General features: G+C 46.3%; 2 protein-coding genes across 6 annotated transcripts in view; one reads left to right on the top strand and one right to left on the bottom strand.

Annotated features, from left to right (window-relative positions):
- Nucleotides 1-478: 478 nt before the first annotated feature.
- cox6b1 (cytochrome c oxidase subunit 6B1) lies at nucleotides 479-3,089 on the top strand. 2 transcript variants are annotated; one of them, XM_083687767.1, is made up of 4 exons: nucleotides 479-588; nucleotides 1,484-1,597; nucleotides 2,043-2,143; nucleotides 2,916-3,088. In XM_083687767.1, exons 2-4 carry the CDS (start codon nucleotides 1,492-1,494, stop codon nucleotides 2,967-2,969), a joined length of 261 nt encoding a protein of 86 aa, XP_083543893.1. In that variant the 5' UTR covers nucleotides 479-588; nucleotides 1,484-1,491; the 3' UTR covers nucleotides 2,970-3,088. The 2 variants fall into 2 exon arrangements, with proteins under 2 accessions (XP_083543893.1, XP_083543892.1); XM_083687766.1 differs by having other exon boundaries at nucleotides 489-588; nucleotides 1,468-1,597; nucleotides 2,916-3,089.
- katnip (katanin interacting protein) overlaps nucleotides 2,921-17,966 on the bottom strand; it is a gene marked incomplete at its 3' end in the record, with an annotated part of 22,317 nt that continues 7,271 nt past the window's right edge. For 2 of the 4 annotated variants that reach the window (XM_083687758.1, XM_083687757.1), the window contains 19 exons: nucleotides 17,783-17,879; nucleotides 17,069-17,278; nucleotides 16,690-16,827; nucleotides 14,293-15,253; nucleotides 11,584-12,242; nucleotides 11,074-11,212; nucleotides 10,636-10,844; nucleotides 10,321-10,399; nucleotides 9,975-10,152; nucleotides 9,610-9,775; nucleotides 9,227-9,420; nucleotides 8,925-8,992; nucleotides 8,488-8,598; nucleotides 7,885-8,024; nucleotides 7,555-7,656; nucleotides 7,247-7,407; nucleotides 6,444-6,529; nucleotides 3,120-6,259; nucleotides 2,921-3,006 (listed from right to left, as the gene is read on the bottom strand). In XM_083687758.1, coding sequence (XP_083543884.1) covers nucleotides 6,201-6,259; nucleotides 6,444-6,529; nucleotides 7,247-7,407; nucleotides 7,555-7,656; nucleotides 7,885-8,024; nucleotides 8,488-8,598; nucleotides 8,925-8,992; nucleotides 9,227-9,420; nucleotides 9,610-9,775; nucleotides 9,975-10,152; nucleotides 10,321-10,399; nucleotides 10,636-10,844; nucleotides 11,074-11,212; nucleotides 11,584-12,242; nucleotides 14,293-15,253; nucleotides 16,690-16,827; nucleotides 17,069-17,278; nucleotides 17,783-17,879 — 3,757 coding nt within the window. Of the gene's footprint in view, nucleotides 3,007-3,119; nucleotides 6,260-6,443; nucleotides 6,530-7,242; nucleotides 7,408-7,554; nucleotides 7,657-7,884; nucleotides 8,025-8,487; nucleotides 8,599-8,924; nucleotides 8,993-9,226; nucleotides 9,421-9,609; nucleotides 9,776-9,974; nucleotides 10,153-10,320; nucleotides 10,400-10,635; nucleotides 10,845-11,073; nucleotides 11,213-11,583; nucleotides 12,243-14,292; nucleotides 15,254-16,689; nucleotides 16,828-17,068; nucleotides 17,279-17,782; nucleotides 17,880-17,966 lie in introns of those variants that run through there. The other 2 variants (XM_083687759.1, XM_083687760.1) reach the window with 2 other exon arrangements.

Below are 17,966 nucleotides of genomic sequence, written 5' to 3'. Positions count from 1 at the left end.
TTCGGTATATTATGTTTAGCTCGTATTTCTCCAATATAAATGTAGGTTATTATAATAAGATAGCCCCAAACACATGCATGAGACTAGATTCCTTACAGCCACACAAAATGTCCCTATAATGTTACATTTCTTCTTTTTTCAAAATAACCTTTTTTTTCTCTGTCTCATATGTATCCTACATAAATGCATTAACCGGAGGTCAAAGTCGAGTTACAATATATCAGTAACTTCCGTATCCAATGCAAACACTGTATTGTTCTTATACGAAACTGCTATAAAACATACAATTACACAAAATGTCTCTCAATTTTTGTAGTTGAAGTTAAGCATTACATGAATGAATTTCCATTGGCTATATTAAAGTGATCTTGCACACTGTGTCTAATGTAATTGGTAAAGTATGCCGCTCCTCATTCCAATGTGACCTGGGTCCGCCATACCGTAACAACAGGACTGCACGAATACAAAAATGCACTGGCGTGCGCAACGACGCTCCAGGCAGTCATCTCAAAGTCAAGTGGAACGCGGGTTTCATCTCAAGTAGCCTACAGAAGTCGCTTAGAACAACGCAGCACCTGTTTCAATAAGGTAAATATTTGTTACTTTTCCTTTAGTATTTAAAGTGATATTGTCTAATAGTTGGAATGTAGACTATTGTTTTAATTAACTTTGGGAACCATTTCGGTTCAATGATCACGTCTGAAAATGAAACCAAATTAATAGGATAATAGCAGCTACAGGCTTCAGTGGCCTACGCGTCAGCCTACTTGTGCATTACTAGTGAATAGCCTACTTATTAATGTTAATTAACCGTCAATTAACCGACAGTTTGACAATTAAAAGAGAATATTGTCGATTAAGATTGTCATTTATGAGAAAGTGATGATTATCAGGACTAATGGTTTTGTTTTGGCCTAGGCTATATATGATTATTAAAATATTTATTTTGAATATCCATTAAAATTGTTTATTAGTTAGTTTGTTTTAGAATAAACTATTTGAGGGTTTAATGGAAACTGCTGATTATTGTTTTCAGTTTCATGAAATTGATCCATGTGTAGACTTTAGATGTGAGGGTCCCTATCGAATTTTACAATGATCTTTGAGCTGCTGCAATCCTTAAGCGCCCCCCTTTTAGCTTTCCATAATTAATCTATTTCTAAATCTATTTCTATAATTCAGACGCCGACTTCGGTGGGCTTTATTTGATTGACCTGTCAGTATAGATCGATACGTCAATGTAGGTCAAGCGTATCATTGGCAACTGCGTACACAAGTTAAAGTATATGTGGGTGACATGCATTCATGTTAACTTAGACATAGAATGATTCTAATTATGCGTCATATCTCTTGCGGTGCTATTAAAAGCGCCCCCCCCCTTCCTCTCCTATTGATGGCGATGGAAATGTTTCCTATGGTTTACGTTGTCACTAACACTGTTTTTCTTGCACCCTCTTATCATCTAAGCATGTTTTTCTGACAGAACTGACAATGGCAGACGACATTCAGACTAAGCTGCAGAATTACCGCACGGCTCCCTTCGATGCCAGGTTCCCCAACTCAAACCAGACGAGGAACTGCTATTGCAATTATCTGGGTAAGACAGACATCAAGATCAAACATTACCCCATCTGTGACTCGGATTATATTAATATTTACATTTGGAACAAGAAGTCAAGATAAAGACTAAACTGTGCTATTCATAATTGTGTAATCTCTGTTTCTCCTATGTATGCAAATGTATGTACAGTAGGCTAGATATGTTATCATATTTATGACTCAGGGAACACAGCCATGTTCTTGTGAAAATCTAACGTTTTTTAAGCTATCATGATGAGGTAGCCCTGCCTCACATGTAAAGTGTCACCCTTGGACTTTGAGGATATCCTCATGGCCAATGGTAAATGATTATGTCTTCCATGTTGGAGACCCAAGTTCGAAACCCGCCCATCACATTGACATACGCAGGTCCCCTGCACCTGATGGGTGGTCATGATTGGCAATGTCTCTCCTCTTCATTGTCGTTGCTGCTTTACTTATAGATTATCATCGCTGCCAAAAAGCCCTGGATGCCAAAGGAGTGGACATCGCCCCCTGTGACTGGTATAAGAGGGTCTACAAATCACTGTGCCCCATGTCTTGGGTAAATGTTTTTTTCACCACAGATTTTAGCTTAATGAGGGCAGTGAGAGAGAGTGAGAGAGAGTGAGAGAGAGTGAGAGAGAGTGAGAGAGAGCGAGAGAGAGTGAGAGAGAGTGAGAGAGAGCGAGAGAGAGCGAGAGCTCAGGGACGCAGCAGTAGACTGGGCTTGTTTGAAGTGATGTTTCCAAGCATACCTTATCAACATTGCTCTGCACTGGAAAGCAGAATAACATGCTATTATGGTACAGAGTGCGTGTGACTGTGTTGCACGTACACACTACTGAACTTGGAGTATGGAATGCCTGGTCAAAAAGGTCACTGAGCTCAAAGAGATGTGGACAGGAGGACATGTTGATAGGAGGGCTGTGTTGGTGGTTCAACTAAATTTCAGCTGTGGTCGACTCCTAATGAATGCAGCAGCTTGGGGCTGTCATGACAACAACTAATCTGGACTGGAACATACAGTCATATGGAGTTTTCAAAAATAATGCATTGAAATTGGACTTCAAAACTGTACTTCGTCAGAGGAGGAGGGGGGTTAACCCTCAAACGACTGATCTTTCACAGAGCCCCTGTAAACTGGATTCATTCTTAATTCTACTTTACATAACTTTGTTAAAAATTACACATAACCAAATTCTAATAAATGATATGGAAGATAATTTCCATCTGTAAGTTCAGGGAACTTCAGAGAAGTCATACTATACTAGTCTGTCAAATAGAGCCTTTTTTTATTTGTGTGTGTGTGTGTATGTGTGTCTCTCTCTCTCTAGGTCCAGAAGTGGGATGAGCAGAGGGAGGAGGGGACCTTCGCTGGGAAGATCTAGGACTTAGATGAAAGCTCGAGAAGACCCTTGGTGATGTCTCCACTCCAGGGGAGGCTGGTGGAGGTAGAAATCTGAGGACGGGCTCATTGTAATGCATGGAATAGTATTCAATTCCATACATGACTATGAGCCACGTCCTCCGATTTCTACCTCCACCAGCCTCCCCTGCTTCACTTCCAGGGTCTCCAAAGACTACGTGCTCTTCATCTTCACTGCTATTAATGTTTGTATGAGTGGCAGGAGGGACCCCAGGCTGGGTCCTTCCCTTCCCCACTCATGCTCCTCTCCTGCTCCTTGGGACATAATCTAATGTACTGAGCAGGACATACAGGACATATAATCCAGAATCATCATTCCTTATGAAGAAAAAAAAATGATTGTGATTGTTGCAGAATTCTGCATTAAAATGTCTCAGGTGATGTTTATCGAGCTGAAGAGTCCCTGTTTGTTTTTGTCTTTGGAGAAAAGTAACGACAAGATGAAGCCAACCATGTTACCAGTGAGCTGAAGGGCAAGCCTTTTTTTCAGCAGTATTATAGACCATATGAAGAGTGTGACACCTGATTTCCCATAATTGCTGACTGAAAAGCTACATTGTTCAACACTTACAATCAAGACATCATGATGAATGTACAAGTAAAAGACACTTAGTTGAAACATATTCCATTTTTATTTATTCAAATATACCTACATTAAATATACACTTACTTTAACAAGATTAAAAAAATAAATCAAATATATTTCCAACACGAAATGTCACACATACAATAATAGCCACCAGCACCAACACTAAAAGCAGGACTCAGGTGCAGTGTGTGTGTGAAGCCTATTCTTGCACTGACATTTTTAAAACAAAATACATAAAACTGCATTTCAAAAACCATGTGACTCCTCTGTCATATACAAGGGTTTGTACTATATAGTATGAAATAGGCTATATTGTGGCTCATAGAAGCAGCAAATTCTCTTAAAGACACAAGTGTCTACCGTTAGACGTTTGTGACCTGAGCCACAACTGGGTGGACTTGTCCATGCAACAAAATACTACTGGGTATATTAGTTATAGTATGTAATGCCTACTACGTATTATACTCAAACTTTCAAGATAAAACAAGACTTCAGCAAGGATCCACCCCTTTTAAAAGATCATGTCTTCCATATTTGAGGTATATTTTCAATGTTTGCATATTAAAAGTTGTTTCTGTTCCATATTTTTCAACCGAACCAAAAGCCAATATGTTGTTCACACAAACCAATGGATATCTTGGCAATGTATTACCAAATATAATGGAAATGCTGTAACAATATTTCAATAACTTTAACAACAATAACAATTGGGCTTCTCAGAAAAATCATTTCCATATCAAACAACTTCAATGAAGGCCACTGAGTTTGCAAACAAGTCTTTCTGACATCTCTTGCTGAGCAGAAAAAAATCACAGTTATATATATATATAAGTTGTTAAAAAATATACAGTATTATAGTATATATACAGTATTAAAGACTACCAAATATACATAGAAGAAGCAACTGTAGTGTGTTGAGCAGGGGAGGCTGGAGGAGGTAGAAATCGGAGGACAGACTCATTGTAATGCATGGAATGGAATAAGAAATGGTATCCAACATGTTGGATACCGTTCCTCATTCCATTCCATGTATTACAGTGAGCCTGTCCTACGATTTCTACCTCCACCAGCCTCCACTGTTGAGAACGGCCCAAAATGTATTATTATTATGATATTTGTCGGGACCCAGAGCTACTGTACACTGTAAAATGTGAGCATAAACTCTGCTTGACTCATCGGAGACAGTCTCTTCACGCCACACTATAAATCATTACAAAGCTATAAGTCACCTGAAGCTCTTTCAAAAACCATTAGACCAACCGTGAGATAGTAGACTAGAGAAAATATCAACTGTAGTTTAACTGCATAGCATTCAGGTTTGATGGTGCACATTTCCAGTATTGTACATTTTCAAGTTATCATGTGCTATCCCAAAAGGCTGGGGGGGCTGTCAGACATACGTTTAGCCTGCTAAGCTAGGCTAATCATAAACACAACTCATTCACACATGTAGCATATCAGCTGACTACCACAGAGAGTGTACATTGTGGCCTCTGAGTTTGAGAGTGTGTACTTTGTAGTGTACTTTGCAGTGTACTTTATTTGTAGTGTGCTTAGTGGCCTCTGAGTTATCCCGTGAGTGTCTGCGCACGGCGTGCAGCAGAAGAACGCAGCAGCGGCACAATAGCAACACATGTAGGAGCAGCCACATACAGTAGTAGTACAGTAGTAGAACTAGGCACAGAGAGAGAGAGAGAGAGAGGGCTGATACAGCAGCCTTATAGAAAGTATCCTACAGTATAATAACCGTGCACGCCGGTAGAGGCTGGTGGAGGGAGAAATCGGAGGAGCCAGCACGAAATTGGGAGGATCCTGAGCCAGTCCGTCCTCCGATTTCTACCTCCACCAGCCACCCCTGTTGCACACATACAGTACATACTATATGCATGTATGTACTCCCTGACATTGTGGAAGGGACGACCACTACAGGAGCTAGCTACTACAGAGCCCTGGTATGGCTAGCCTCCTATGCGGTGGCGATGCTATCAGGGCTAGCTACACAAGACACAGTTACTAACTGAATAACACTACACAGTTACAGTATACATCTGGTGTCTGCTATATAGACAGGAGTGGGGACCAGTCCATGAAGTGGAAGGTTGATCCTGTCAGTGTCTACACAGAGAGGAGCAGTGGAGGATGGTGGAGATGGAAATCGGAGGCCGGGCTCATTGTAATGCATGGAATGGAATAAGGAATGGTGTTTGATACCGTTCCTCATTCCATTCCACATATTACAATGAGCCCGTCCTCTGATTTCTACCTACACCAGCCTCCACTGGAGAGGAGTGGGGACCAGTTCAAAAAGAGAGTAGAGGGTCGATCCTGTGGGTGGGTGGGTGCATATGAACCCAGTGTGTTCTGCACAAGCGTGCCTTCTGAAGAAACCTCAATCCAGACAGCAGCTCTCTACAGTGCTGTGACTGGTGGTTGGAGGGACTATGGACCGGGTTTTGTTCAGGAGGGTCGAGGGTGGTGTGTTAGAAGCCCTTGAGTGGATGAGAGCTGGTACAATCCCTCATCCCCCTTTCCTCTCCCCTCATCCGTCCTGCTTAGACCACAACCAGTGGGACTTGACTCCATGTCTGTCTGTCCGTCTGTCAGTCAGTACCTCCTCTTTCCCAGCTTGCCAGCGTCTGTCATGCAGGTTTTCGGGCGGAGTGCTGCATGGTGAGGTTATTATATATATATATATTATATATATATATATATATATATATATATATACACACACACACACACACACACACACACACAATAAGGTTATTATTACATTATGTTATAAAATGTATACATTGATTGGCTTACAGAGCTAAAGACACCTGTGGAACCAGATGTTTCCCATACCTGGATCTGCTGTCTGCTTCTTCTTGTTGTGGTGGACAATCTGATTCTCATTGGTCATCTTCACATCCTGGTCCTCAACGTAGTTACTGCAAAACAACAAGGAAGAGAGAACACAGTTCTGTCTCTGTATAATCTGGTCAGACACATGCAACACTGGAGCAGGGGAGCAGCGGAGGACACAAAATGGAGGACGGAGTGACAACAAAGCTAGAAGCTAGTGGTTCCAGGCACTGAGTGCTATGATGAGGCTATAGAGACGTAGGGAGGATGAGGGACAAGGGATTGGGTGGTTTGTGGCTACAGATGGAGAATTGGGAAATCAGAAGCCAAGCTGTGGGATGGAGGTGTGGGATGTGAGGACATGAACTGAACTGAACCTGTTATACCAGGATCTACCACAAGGGGGGGCTGGACACACTCTGGTTCAGTTACTCACTGTTTCAGTTGCCTGCTACCGCGAGGGCTGGAGTGAAGAGAGCACAGCTCTGTTCAACAACTCACACTGACGTATCAAGATAGTAGAATGAACTTACATAACCCCCCTGTTATAAACTCATATGAACATCTGTCCTCAAACCAGCTGAGTGAGATGCTTACTCTATCTGTATCCAGGACCTAGCAGCCCATTGGTATGTTGATGATAAAGCAGCAGCAGAGCCAATCAACAATGTGAACTTTGATGGACAGGTTGCACAGCCTATCAGAATTCTCTGATGAACAGCTTGAAAGGCAGCAGGACCAATCATAAGCTTATGTGAGGGCAAAACGGTAAAGTCGGTTAGCCCCTGTGTCCGGTTGGTTACCTGATGATGGTGTTCCTCTCGCGGTGGGCGATGTGGGCGTTGGCGGTAAACAGGATAGTGTGGTGGGGCACCACAGGGTCGCAGGTGGGCAGGATGCCCCGCGCCACGTGACTCACACTGTCCAGGATGCCGTTGTACACCAGGAGGTCGTCCACCAGCAGCTACACACAGACACACACACAAACACAGACACAGACAGACACACACACAGAGAGAGGGTTTTAAAGCCTGGGATGCTTGCTGAATTTCAAATTAACCTTTAGCCCCATCCTGCTGGGTACTGCTGAGGCCACTGGTGTAAGCCTTACCCCAAACTCCTTCACCCCTCTCTGGGGGGTCTTGGAGTAGTTCCACAGTTTGATCATGGAGACCGTCACTGGCTGGTCAAAGATGACATACACACGGTTCACCTGTGAAAGATGGACATACATACTCACATCAAATCAGGTTGAGATTTTGCTGGGGGGCTCAATGAAATGTGTGTACAGTGAAAGGGACAGAAGCTTAGCTAGACTCTTTAATTTAAGCAACATTTCAACTTTCTCTCACAGACAGACAGACACACACAAACACAGACACCCCCCCCCCCCCCCCCCCCCCACACACACACACACACACACACACACACAGGTCCGTACCAGTCCAGGCAGTACAGGCGCTAGCCACATGTGTCTGCCGTCGTGGGTGCTGTTCATCCCGTCCACCAACTTGTCAGGAGTCCTGACGTCACCGTTCACACTCTCCAGCACGTTCACGCTGTCTGGAAACGCAGCGATGTCTGGGAGCAGGGCCGTTAGGGGTACATACAACTAGCCTGGGGTGGGCACAGAAGGCTTTGTGACACTAAGATCATCTTTAGTACATTGTAGGCCATGTATGACCTACAAAGCATTCAGGAAACTCACCCGTGGGCATTCACAATCTAGCTATTCCTCCCACTAGATTTTGTATAATTATGTAACCGTTTATACAATTTCAGGGTAGTTCTATAGGTCTAAACCCTCTAAACTAAAGGGTTAGGAAGGATCTTACTTAGCGTACATTTCAGCAGTGTGTGATTTGGGCAGGTTAACAAAGTGTACTGGAAGATGACAGAAACCTATTTTGTCATATTTGGGTGATGCTAATTTGATCTGGTGAAGCCAAAATTCAAACCAAAACACTGGAAATTACCATTTTCACTTTAGTGGGCCTTTAGTTATGTAAACTGTGTGTACAAACATGTACTGTAGTAGGGATACTGTTGTCGCTGAGGGTGATCTTGCTGTCATTCTGGTCGTAGAACTCCAGGCCGTTGAGGCCGATGTAGTAGGGGTCTCCCCAGGTGGTCAGCAGCTGCAGCTGGAAGATGACTGGGGAGGACAGGGTTCAGGAAGAGACACATGGAGCTTGGAGGGCAATGGACATAGATTACTATGTTCAAGACTGCAAACAGACCATAATAAGTACCAAGGGAGGCTAGTGGAGGTAGAAATCAGAGGACAGGCTCATTGTAATGCATGTATAATGGAATGAGGAATGGTAGCAATCTGATTCTACACGTGTTTGATACTATTCCTAATTCCATTCCATGCATTACAATGAGCCCGTCCTCTGATTTCTACCTCCACCAGCCTCCCCTGATGTCAGTAAAGTAAAGGCTGTGACTGTGGCTTGTCAGCAGCAGCAGAGAGGATACATCCACAAGGCATGATAGGAGCTTCATAGTCCATGCTGGCCTGCTCCGGTCTCCTAGAGCTCCCCCTGCTGCAGGGAAGATCAAAACAAATCCGTATTTCATATAGGATTGCATTCTGCTATGGAGTATTTGATTAAATGGCTGCCGTGACATCACCCACGTAGGTGCTACACATTCACAGAGCTTGAGGATGAGGTGATGAATATCCCTCCATACAATGTCAAACACTGAGAGCACCTAAAAAAGTGACAGGCAAATAATATCTGTTATTCATCATCACTCATAACCATTTCAGCACCCACCTGTGTGTGTAGGGATCATCTGCAATCTTGCTGTTGCCCAGGCCCACGGTGCCAGCGGTGGGGGACTGGACGAAGTCGATGAAGAGGATCTCCTGGGCAAAGTCAAAGTGGCAGTTCCCTGGTCCCTTCCTGATGAGGAAGCCCTCGGCTGGGGAGATGACATCATCATCCAGGGACACGTGGATCAACTTCACCTGGGGGAGAGAGGGAGACAGGAATAGGGTAATACATGGTTATGTATTTAAATGCACATACATAAATGTATACACAAGGTTCATTTGGATAGAATTGTGTGTGTTAGGGACATAGGGGAGATTTCAGTTAATATTCCTCAAGGGTTCATGGTATGAATTTGAATGAATGTCTACAGTATGTTCTCTCACCCCTCTGTAGGAGTCCTCGGGGGACTTGTTGTAGTTCCAGATGCGTAGTCCAGCCAGGGTCTGGGGCAGGTCAAAGGTCACGGTGAGGCTGTGCTGCTCTCTGTGTGAGAAGGGGATCAGCCACATGTGCTGGTCCTCAGTGGTGATGTTGTGGCCATCTATAAGTCTGGAGAGAGAGGAAAGGGACACGTCATGATGATGATGATGATGACGATGACGACAGACAGACAGACAGACAGACAGACAGACAGACAGACAGACAGAAAGCGAGAGAAAGAGAGATAAATAGAGAGCTAGTCGAGACAGACAGAGAGACAGAGAAATAAAAAAAGAGACAGACAGACAGACAGGTCGGTCAGACGTACTTGTCCAGTGTGCGTGTGTCCTGTCCGTACTCTGGCAGGTCGTTGAGGTCCCGTGGCGAGGCCTCCACCATGGTCAGGTCCACAGCTAGACTCTCCCCCTCCTTCCCCACCACCTCCAGCCCCGTCAGACCCAGGTAGTGGGAGTCCCCCCACGTCATACTGAACTCTATCCTAAGGCCTGGGGGGAGGAAGAGAGAGAGAGAGAGAGAGAGAGAGAGAGAGAGAGAGAGAGAGAGAGAGAGAAAGGGGGAAAGACATAAGGTGCATCCTTGGTAAGTCAGATTAGGGTGAGACACACTACATATCTACAGGATTGTCGCGTGTGTGTGTGTGTGTGTGTACTCACACTTCCCAGTGTACATGCCAGGGATCTGCTCCATGGTCTCCACAGACCGGCCGACAGCAGGGTCGAGATGCAGTTTCAGCTACAACACAATAAACACAACACACACTGTAGAACATAGAACGCATATTAAATGTATCTCTTCATAAAGCAATATGGTAAGGCTCCACCTTGCTCTCTGACATGCTAGGTGTCATTTTACAATGACCAACCCAGCCCTCTCAGATCTCTGCAAGTACATAGGGGGTAGAAGCTAGCAGCCAGGGGTTCATTTGGGATTGGCAGACGAAGGTCAGTTGAGGATTGTGGTATACTCACAGAGAGGTCCTCCTGTCTGAAGCCGGCCTGCGTGAAGGGTCTCTCCTCCCCCTCTCCGTCTGCTGTGCGGGGTCTCTGTAGCTCCTCCTCGTACTCCGACGCCTCAGACCCCTCCTCCTCGCCCTGGAACGTGTCGTCGTAGCGAGACATGGCCTCCAGGATGTCATCGTCCGTCGTGAACAGGATGGTGTCACCAAACTGGTCCAGTCCTTAGGTGGGGGGGGGGGGGTAATTCATTACATCACATGAAGGAGCAACACATTATTAATTATGCAACAGATTATCAATTTTTCACTTGACCATGATATCCTGATCAATTCAAATGTAATACTTTTCTTTTCATAAAAGTAGGCCGAACTATAATATTTGATACAGAATAAACCTCTTATCTCGTATAACGGTGACATAAATGGAGCTCACTACAGCACTACTACCAACCTCCAGACAGGGTGCCGGAGGCCTTGGCGATCTCTCCCCTGAAGATGCACCTCCCATCCAGCAGCATCTCTGCCTCCTTCACCCCCCTGAACGAGTGGATCCGGGACTTGTTGTAGTTCCACACACGGATCATGGCCACCTGGGACATCGATGTGAGACGTACTCTCATCAGGTCAAGATACAGAACGCCACCATAATACAAAACCAACATCCAACATCTCCCTGTGGGGTAGGATGTAGTCAACCATAGACATGTTGTGTAGTTGTATGAGCAGTCAGTGTATTTGTGAACTTTGTAATCAAACACAGTGTTGTTGTGTTGAGTGTATGTTAGTGAACCTTCTAAAACTGTTTGTTGTGGATGTCTGTGAACTCTACTGTCCTGTTGTGTTGAATGTATGTCTGTCATACATGTAACTGCCATTGGGTTGTCAGAGAAACATGTTGTGTCATAAAGGTCGACATCGTCATCATCATCACCACCACCACCCTCCTCCTCCTCTTCCTCACCTGGCAGGGCGAGCTGAAGTCCAGGTAGATGGTGTGGCTCCGCCCGGGTGTGAACGGCGCCAGCCACAGGTGCATGTCGTCTTGCGTGCGGTTGACCCCGTCGATCAGGTTGGCCACCACTCTGGGGTCCCTCCCATAGGCCGGCAGCACATTGATGTCAGGGGGCTCGGCCCGGATGTGGGCAGGGCGTAGCGGCTGGCCGCTGGAGCTGAACACCTCCACGCCGTTCAGGCCCACGTAGTGTCGGTCGCCCCACGTCGACAGGATGTTGATGACTAAACTCCGCCCCTGGGGGAGGACAGGGATCTCAAACTCCTCCTCCCTCTCCGGCTCCATGGAGAGGTCCTCGTCTGGGTCTTCCATGGAGAGACCCCCCAGGGGCTCCGAGACGGAGGAGAGGGGGCTACGAGGGCCTAAGCCTGGGTTGGGAGGGAGGACGGAGTGGGTAGCAGGCATGGTGGTGGTGGTTCGTCCCTGGCGCTGGAGGAACTCATCGAAGATGTCTCCCTCGAAGCTCATGTTGGAGATGCGGCCGCGCTGGCACTGGTTGAACTTGGTGAGGGAGTCCCAGGACTCCATGAGAGTGTCGTCTTGCATGCTGCGGAGCTGGGAGCGCGGGGTCCTCTGCTGCTGCCTCCTGCTGCTGCACACTGGCTCCTCTGTGGAACACAGACACACACACACAGACACACACACACACACACACAGACACACACAGACACACAGGCTTTCTAAGTAATCAAATATACAGACTAGCTTCTTCACTGCTTTTAGTAATTAAATAAATCCTCAATAATCATGTCTGACACAATAAAATCCCAGAAAAATTGCCTACACCAGAAATAATTCTGCCCTAAATTTCAGGAAAATACTAAATGTCACAGCCATCTCTGTTTGATTGTCATATGGCCTGACCCTGTAGGTCACAGTGTCTATGGCCCACTTCAGCCTGTCAGTCACTGACACAATAGAGAGGGTTCAGATGCAGCCACACACTGTGAGTGTGAGTGTGTGTGTGTGTGTGTGTGCGTGCGTGCGTGTGTGTGTGTGTGTGTGTGTGTGTGGTCTTTGTGTACACAGTGTGTCCCAGATTGGGGGGAATATGCTCAGTAGACAGTGTGTGTAGTCTGGGAGATGAAGAGGGATTATTCAGACACAGATTTGGTGTAATGCGGCATTTTGCCCCACTTTATAATCCCGTTTAGGCCAAAACAAAGATATGTCTGTCGTTGACGAGAACAAAAAGATTTGGAGCCAGCCTAGCCTCACTACTCCTTCCACGTGGTTGAACTGAAACCAACAACAACAGATCTCCCGGAGTCTCAGAAAGTAGTGTATATTGAGCAATAGCACTGAAGCCAAACTGTCTTCAAGAGGATAAAATATAAAGTAGCCTAGATAAAAGAGCACTGAAGTACAAATCAAACTACATGACTCACAGTACCCTAACATCACACAAACATATGAACTAACTATGTCAAACTACACATTCTTGTGGAATTTGTACCTTATAGTTAACACCAATCCAATTATTTTATATTTACACCTAGGGTTGAAATGTAATTGGGCAATAGGTAGCAGCGTCTATGGTTACAAACAGTATGTTCATATTACAGATGATCTTCTCCATATATTCTGTTGTCCTGGATAAGCATACATAGGTCCTGCCCATACATAGGTCATTGGTAATGCCGGCATCATTTGGATATACACTGAAGTGATGTTTCCAAGCATACCTTATCAACATTGCTCTGCACTGGAAAGCAGAATAACATGCTATTATGGTACAGAGTGCGTGTGACTGTGTTGCACGTACACACTACTGAACTTGGAGTATGGAATGCCTGGTCAAAAAGGTCACTGAGCTCAAAGAGATGTGGACAGGAGGACATGTTGATAGGAGGGCTGTGTTGGTGGTTCAACTAAATTTCAGCTGTGGTCGACTCCTAATGAATGCAGCAGCTTGGGGCTGTCATGACAACAACTAATCTGGACTGGAACATACAGTCATATGGAGGATTCAAAAATAATGCATTGAAATTGGACTTCAAAACTCTACTTGTGCAGAGACAGTAGAGAATATTAGTGGGGGGAAAAGCATGTCACCAAACACTTTATTAGGAACACTATACTAATACTGGGTAGGGCCTCCCTTTGCTCTCAAAACAGCCTCAATTCTTCGTGGCATTGATTCCACAAGATGTTGGAAACATTCCTTTGAGATTCTGCTCCATGATGACATGATTGCAGGACGCAATTCCTGCAGATTTTTCAGGTTCACTTTCAAGCTATGAATGTCCCGTTCTCCCACATCCCAAAGGTGTTCTATTGGATTCAGATCCGGTGACTGGGAAGGCTACTGAAGAACACTGAACTCATTGTCATGTTCATGAAACCAGTTTGAGATGACTTTTGCTTTGTGACATGGCACATTATCATGCTGGAAGTACCGATTAGAAAATGGGTAAATTGTGGCCATAAAGGGATGCACATGGTCAGCAACAATACTCAAATAGGCTGTGGCATTCAAGCGATGATTGATTGGTATTAACGGGCCCAAAGTGTGCCAAGAAAACATTCCTCACACCATTACACCACCTCCACCATGAGAAGGTGTACAGGTGTTCCTAATAAAGGCTCAGTGAGTGTATGTCCATATAGTCAGTGGTCACATACCGGGCTGCTTGGACACTATTAATGTTGACCTACCAGAACAGGCTGGTCCAGCAGCTCCATGGTGCAGCTGCTCCTCTGATTTGCTGGTGGTGCTGGTGGCCCGGGCTGACCCCCTGCGCCCGCTGACAGGCCTCTCCTGCCTCTGCTCGGCACCAAGCTCCTCCAGCAGGTCTGAGCCCAGTGGGTCCAAACCCAGGTCCTGGTCCCGATCCGAGCCCAGACCCAGGTCCAGAGAGTCTGCCGCCACGGCGCTCCACGGCCCCCCGTTCACGCTCCTCTCCATCCCCCTACACACCCTGCCTGGGTTACAGGACAGCTCCGGGAGAACGGAGGAGGAGGGGGGGATGGGGGGTTTGGGGTCCGAGGAGGACTGTTGGGGAACCAGCCAGAGGGGTCTCTCCCTCTCCCTCCCTCCCTCACAGCCCTCGGGGGTGCCCCGGGGGAGGGGCTGCAGCCACTGGGGGGTCCTGGAGGACGAGGGCTGGGTGGTGACGGTCCTCTCCAGACCCCCCCCCAACCCCCCAGGCTGGTCCAGCTGCTGCCTCAGGGGGACTAGCTCCTCTGGAGGGGGGAGGTCGAAGGAGTCCCTGGTCGTAAGGGTGCGCAGGGCAGAGGCCGGAGCCGAGGTAGGGACAGGGTTGATGGGAGGGAGGGGTGTGTGGTGGCGGCCATGGTCCTGCATGTCGATCCTAACCTGGGCTAACCCCTCAGAGAGCCCATGGCTGAGGCTGGCTTTGGGGCTGGGGTCGCGTTGGCTGCCGATGCTGCCCTCCAAGACCCTGTCGTCATAGCGATGGGGGCTGGCACCCCTCAGACTGTGGCTGGAAGACACAGGGCTGGGAGAGAAGGATTCTGGAAGTTGCAGTGCCGGCTGCAGGTGAATGCTGGTGCTGTAGTCAAAGACCTGGTTGCCGCAGCCCTTCCCCAGCTCACCCTCGAACACCAGTGTGCTGTTAAGGTAGAGCTTCACGTGCCGCGCGCCGATGTCCAGCTCCTTAAACACAACACCAAGCTAGTTAATTAACCTCCACTCTAAGCAGGGTTAATATTTACTCAGTACATGGCTTTACGGTTGGTAGAACGTAGATACAGGAAAAGATAACAACCTCTTAGAGAAGTTATAAAGTGAAAAATGAAATGTCTGATAGGGTGAGTACTGAAGTAAACACAGAACATATCAAACATATTTTTTTCCTTGCTTCACATTGTCCAACAGGTTAGCAGAGTTAAACCTGAGAGCTAACCCTGAGTAGCCTACACACACACACACACACACACACACACACACACACACACACACACACACACACACACACACACACACACACACACACACACACGCTAAAACCCAACTCAAATTTCCTTAGTCATTAAATCACTGTAGCTCTCAACCAGCTAAACCACTTTAGTTCCTTACCTTATAGGCTACAACACACTTTCAGACTACAACCCAGGACTTCAGCCAGACAGAATATATTCCCATGTGTATCCAGACAAACCAACAGACCCCCTCGTTAGCTAGTGTCTCTGCCCCCGTCCCTGGGCTTTGTGAGCCGTAGGGAGGGCGGGAGGGAGGAAGGGAGGGCAGGAGAGAGGGAGGAGAGGGCGGGAGAGCGTCAACCCAGGCCTCTCTCTCTCTCTCTCTCTCTCCTCTTCACTAATCCCTACAGGCTAATCTTTCTCTGTTCCACATTTGGACTGGCGGCGCGGCTCACACTACCACTGCAGCAGCTTAAAGAGAACGACGCTGCAAATCAAATAACCTCTGATAAAGATAGCTAAACTCAATTCATGGATTCACATGGAAAACAATTGGCAATCTTCAATTCATGTATTGCATGTGCAGTAAGTGAATTGTAATTCCAAATTCGAATAGACCCCAAACTCTGGCTCTGTTCTGTACCACCACCCCCCCCTCCCCCCTCCACTGCTTAAAGAGAACTACACCCCCTCCACTGGCTGGGCCAATGACGCTGAGTTGGATCTATGATCAAGGGTTTCTGACTAGATGATGTAAACAAACATTGAATAACTTCAAGGGGGGCTGATGAACCCAGGGATAATCCAGGGACAATCAGAGGGTGGCTGTAATATAAGGTCACACATACGTTGTTACTCCTTATACACTTACGTAGTACTTCCATCAGATTAGCAAATTGAATCCTCACCTTATTAACCTGAAGCAACCCTTCACTACATCTGCCAACATTAAAAAAATTAAGAAAAACCTGGAACCAATTGTCTCAAAAGTGCAAGATAAACCAAGCACATCTAAAATACTTGACCAATAAATGTGACCAGGGGTGTGACCCAAAGTTACCCCCCCAAAAAATGGTAAATGCCTAAAAGGTGTGTAAACAGCATTTACATGAGTTAACCCTCTACTATATCACTGCATGCGACCAAGGTGTGGAAGGGTTGGGTCCTCACATTGAGGCTTCTGTTGTAGTTCCAGATCTTGATCCGGGAGATTCCGAAGTCGGGAGAGCGTTCCGTGTTCCTGATGATGAAGTACAGCTGAACCGGAGGATGGAACGGACACGCCCACATGTGGCGCTCCTTTGTGGTCTGGCAGACAGAGATAAATACACCACAAATAAACAAAAGAAGTTGGTTGTGCTATTAGTGAGAACAAATGGTGGAAAAATTTACTTACAATTGACAAGAAACCCAAGAAAATAAAGTTAAAGTGTCAATACAGAATGTTGAATTCATGTTCTCAAAGCTCATTTTAGTTTCACTGAAGGATACAAACATAATGTCTTTAAGCTTTGCTTTTAACAGTTGACTCCATGTTCCGTTAGCTCACCTTAGCCTTCCCGTTGACGAGGGCGGTGAGGTTCCCGGGGTAGTCAGCATTCCTGATGTCCAGGTCGTGAGGTGACACATACAGCTTCCTGTTTCCTGGACAGAAGAACTGCATCTCCGTCAGCCCCACCTGTCCCCTGTTCCCCCAGTTGGACAGGATCTCCATGGTGACGTACAAGGTGGGTGTCACTTCCCCCGAGGGTCGCCTCTTCTGCCGTGACAACAATAGAACATTTAGGTCACTCAGGGTTCCACACAGTAGAATCTTTGTATTTATCTGCCCTGTCCAGAAACAACCCCTAGCCTCTTCGATACACTAGATCTGAAAGGGTTGGATAGGATGATGTGATTGTCCTTATCTTGACAATGACCTATCTATTCCTTTTCAGATCTTGATGAGGAGGTACAAGTAAGAGGTTGTTATTGTACAAAGGCACCGGCCATTTCTCAATTGTTAGAAACTCGATTCCTTGCATCCTCTCCTATGTCCTCCACTTGCTTCCTACTGAGAACACATTGCAGGATAAGATCTAGGTTCCTCCCCTTACATATTCTTCTCCAATGCTTCTTCTCCAAGGAAGCGAGTGGAGGAGAGAGGAGAGGACGTGAGGAATCGAGTTTCTAACAGTTGAGAAAGGGCCACTGTCTAGTCTTCACTGCAACCCGGCACTTCCTCATTCCAGAATCCTGACATGTGATTCGCTGACTCACTCACCGGAGGTTGGCTGGTGTCCGTCTTCACCGTCTGAGGTACGTCTGCGTTAGAGCCCACCTCCAGCTTCTCCAGCGCCTTCAGCAGCCTCTGCTGTTGTCTTGAGAGGAAACATGACATCATCAACTCTCGCCTTCCACACCCGTCATTTACCCTTGACACATCGTCTCACGACAGGTGGCATCAT

Source organism: Argentina silus (assembly GCF_951799395.1).
Source record: "Argentina silus genome assembly, chromosome: 16".
Classification (NCBI taxonomy): Eukaryota; Metazoa; Chordata; class Actinopteri; order Argentiniformes; family Argentinidae; genus Argentina; species Argentina silus.
Note: the sequence above shows the minus strand (reverse complement) of the source record. Positions and strands in the feature narration are given on the sequence as shown.

Bases quoted from the DNA above. Each gene is read 5' to 3' on its own strand.
- cox6b1 (XM_083687766.1), top strand. From the start codon at position 1,492: ATGGCAGACGACATTCAGACTAAGCTGCAGAATTACCGCACGGCTCCC. The intron at 1,598-2,042 runs GTAAGACAGACA...CTTTACTTATAG, and splicing joins CTGCTATTGCAATTATCTGG to ATTATCATCGCTGCCAAAAA. The intron at 2,144-2,915 runs GTAAATGTTTTT...CTCTCTCTCTAG, and splicing joins CACTGTGCCCCATGTCTTGG to GTCCAGAAGTGGGATGAGCA.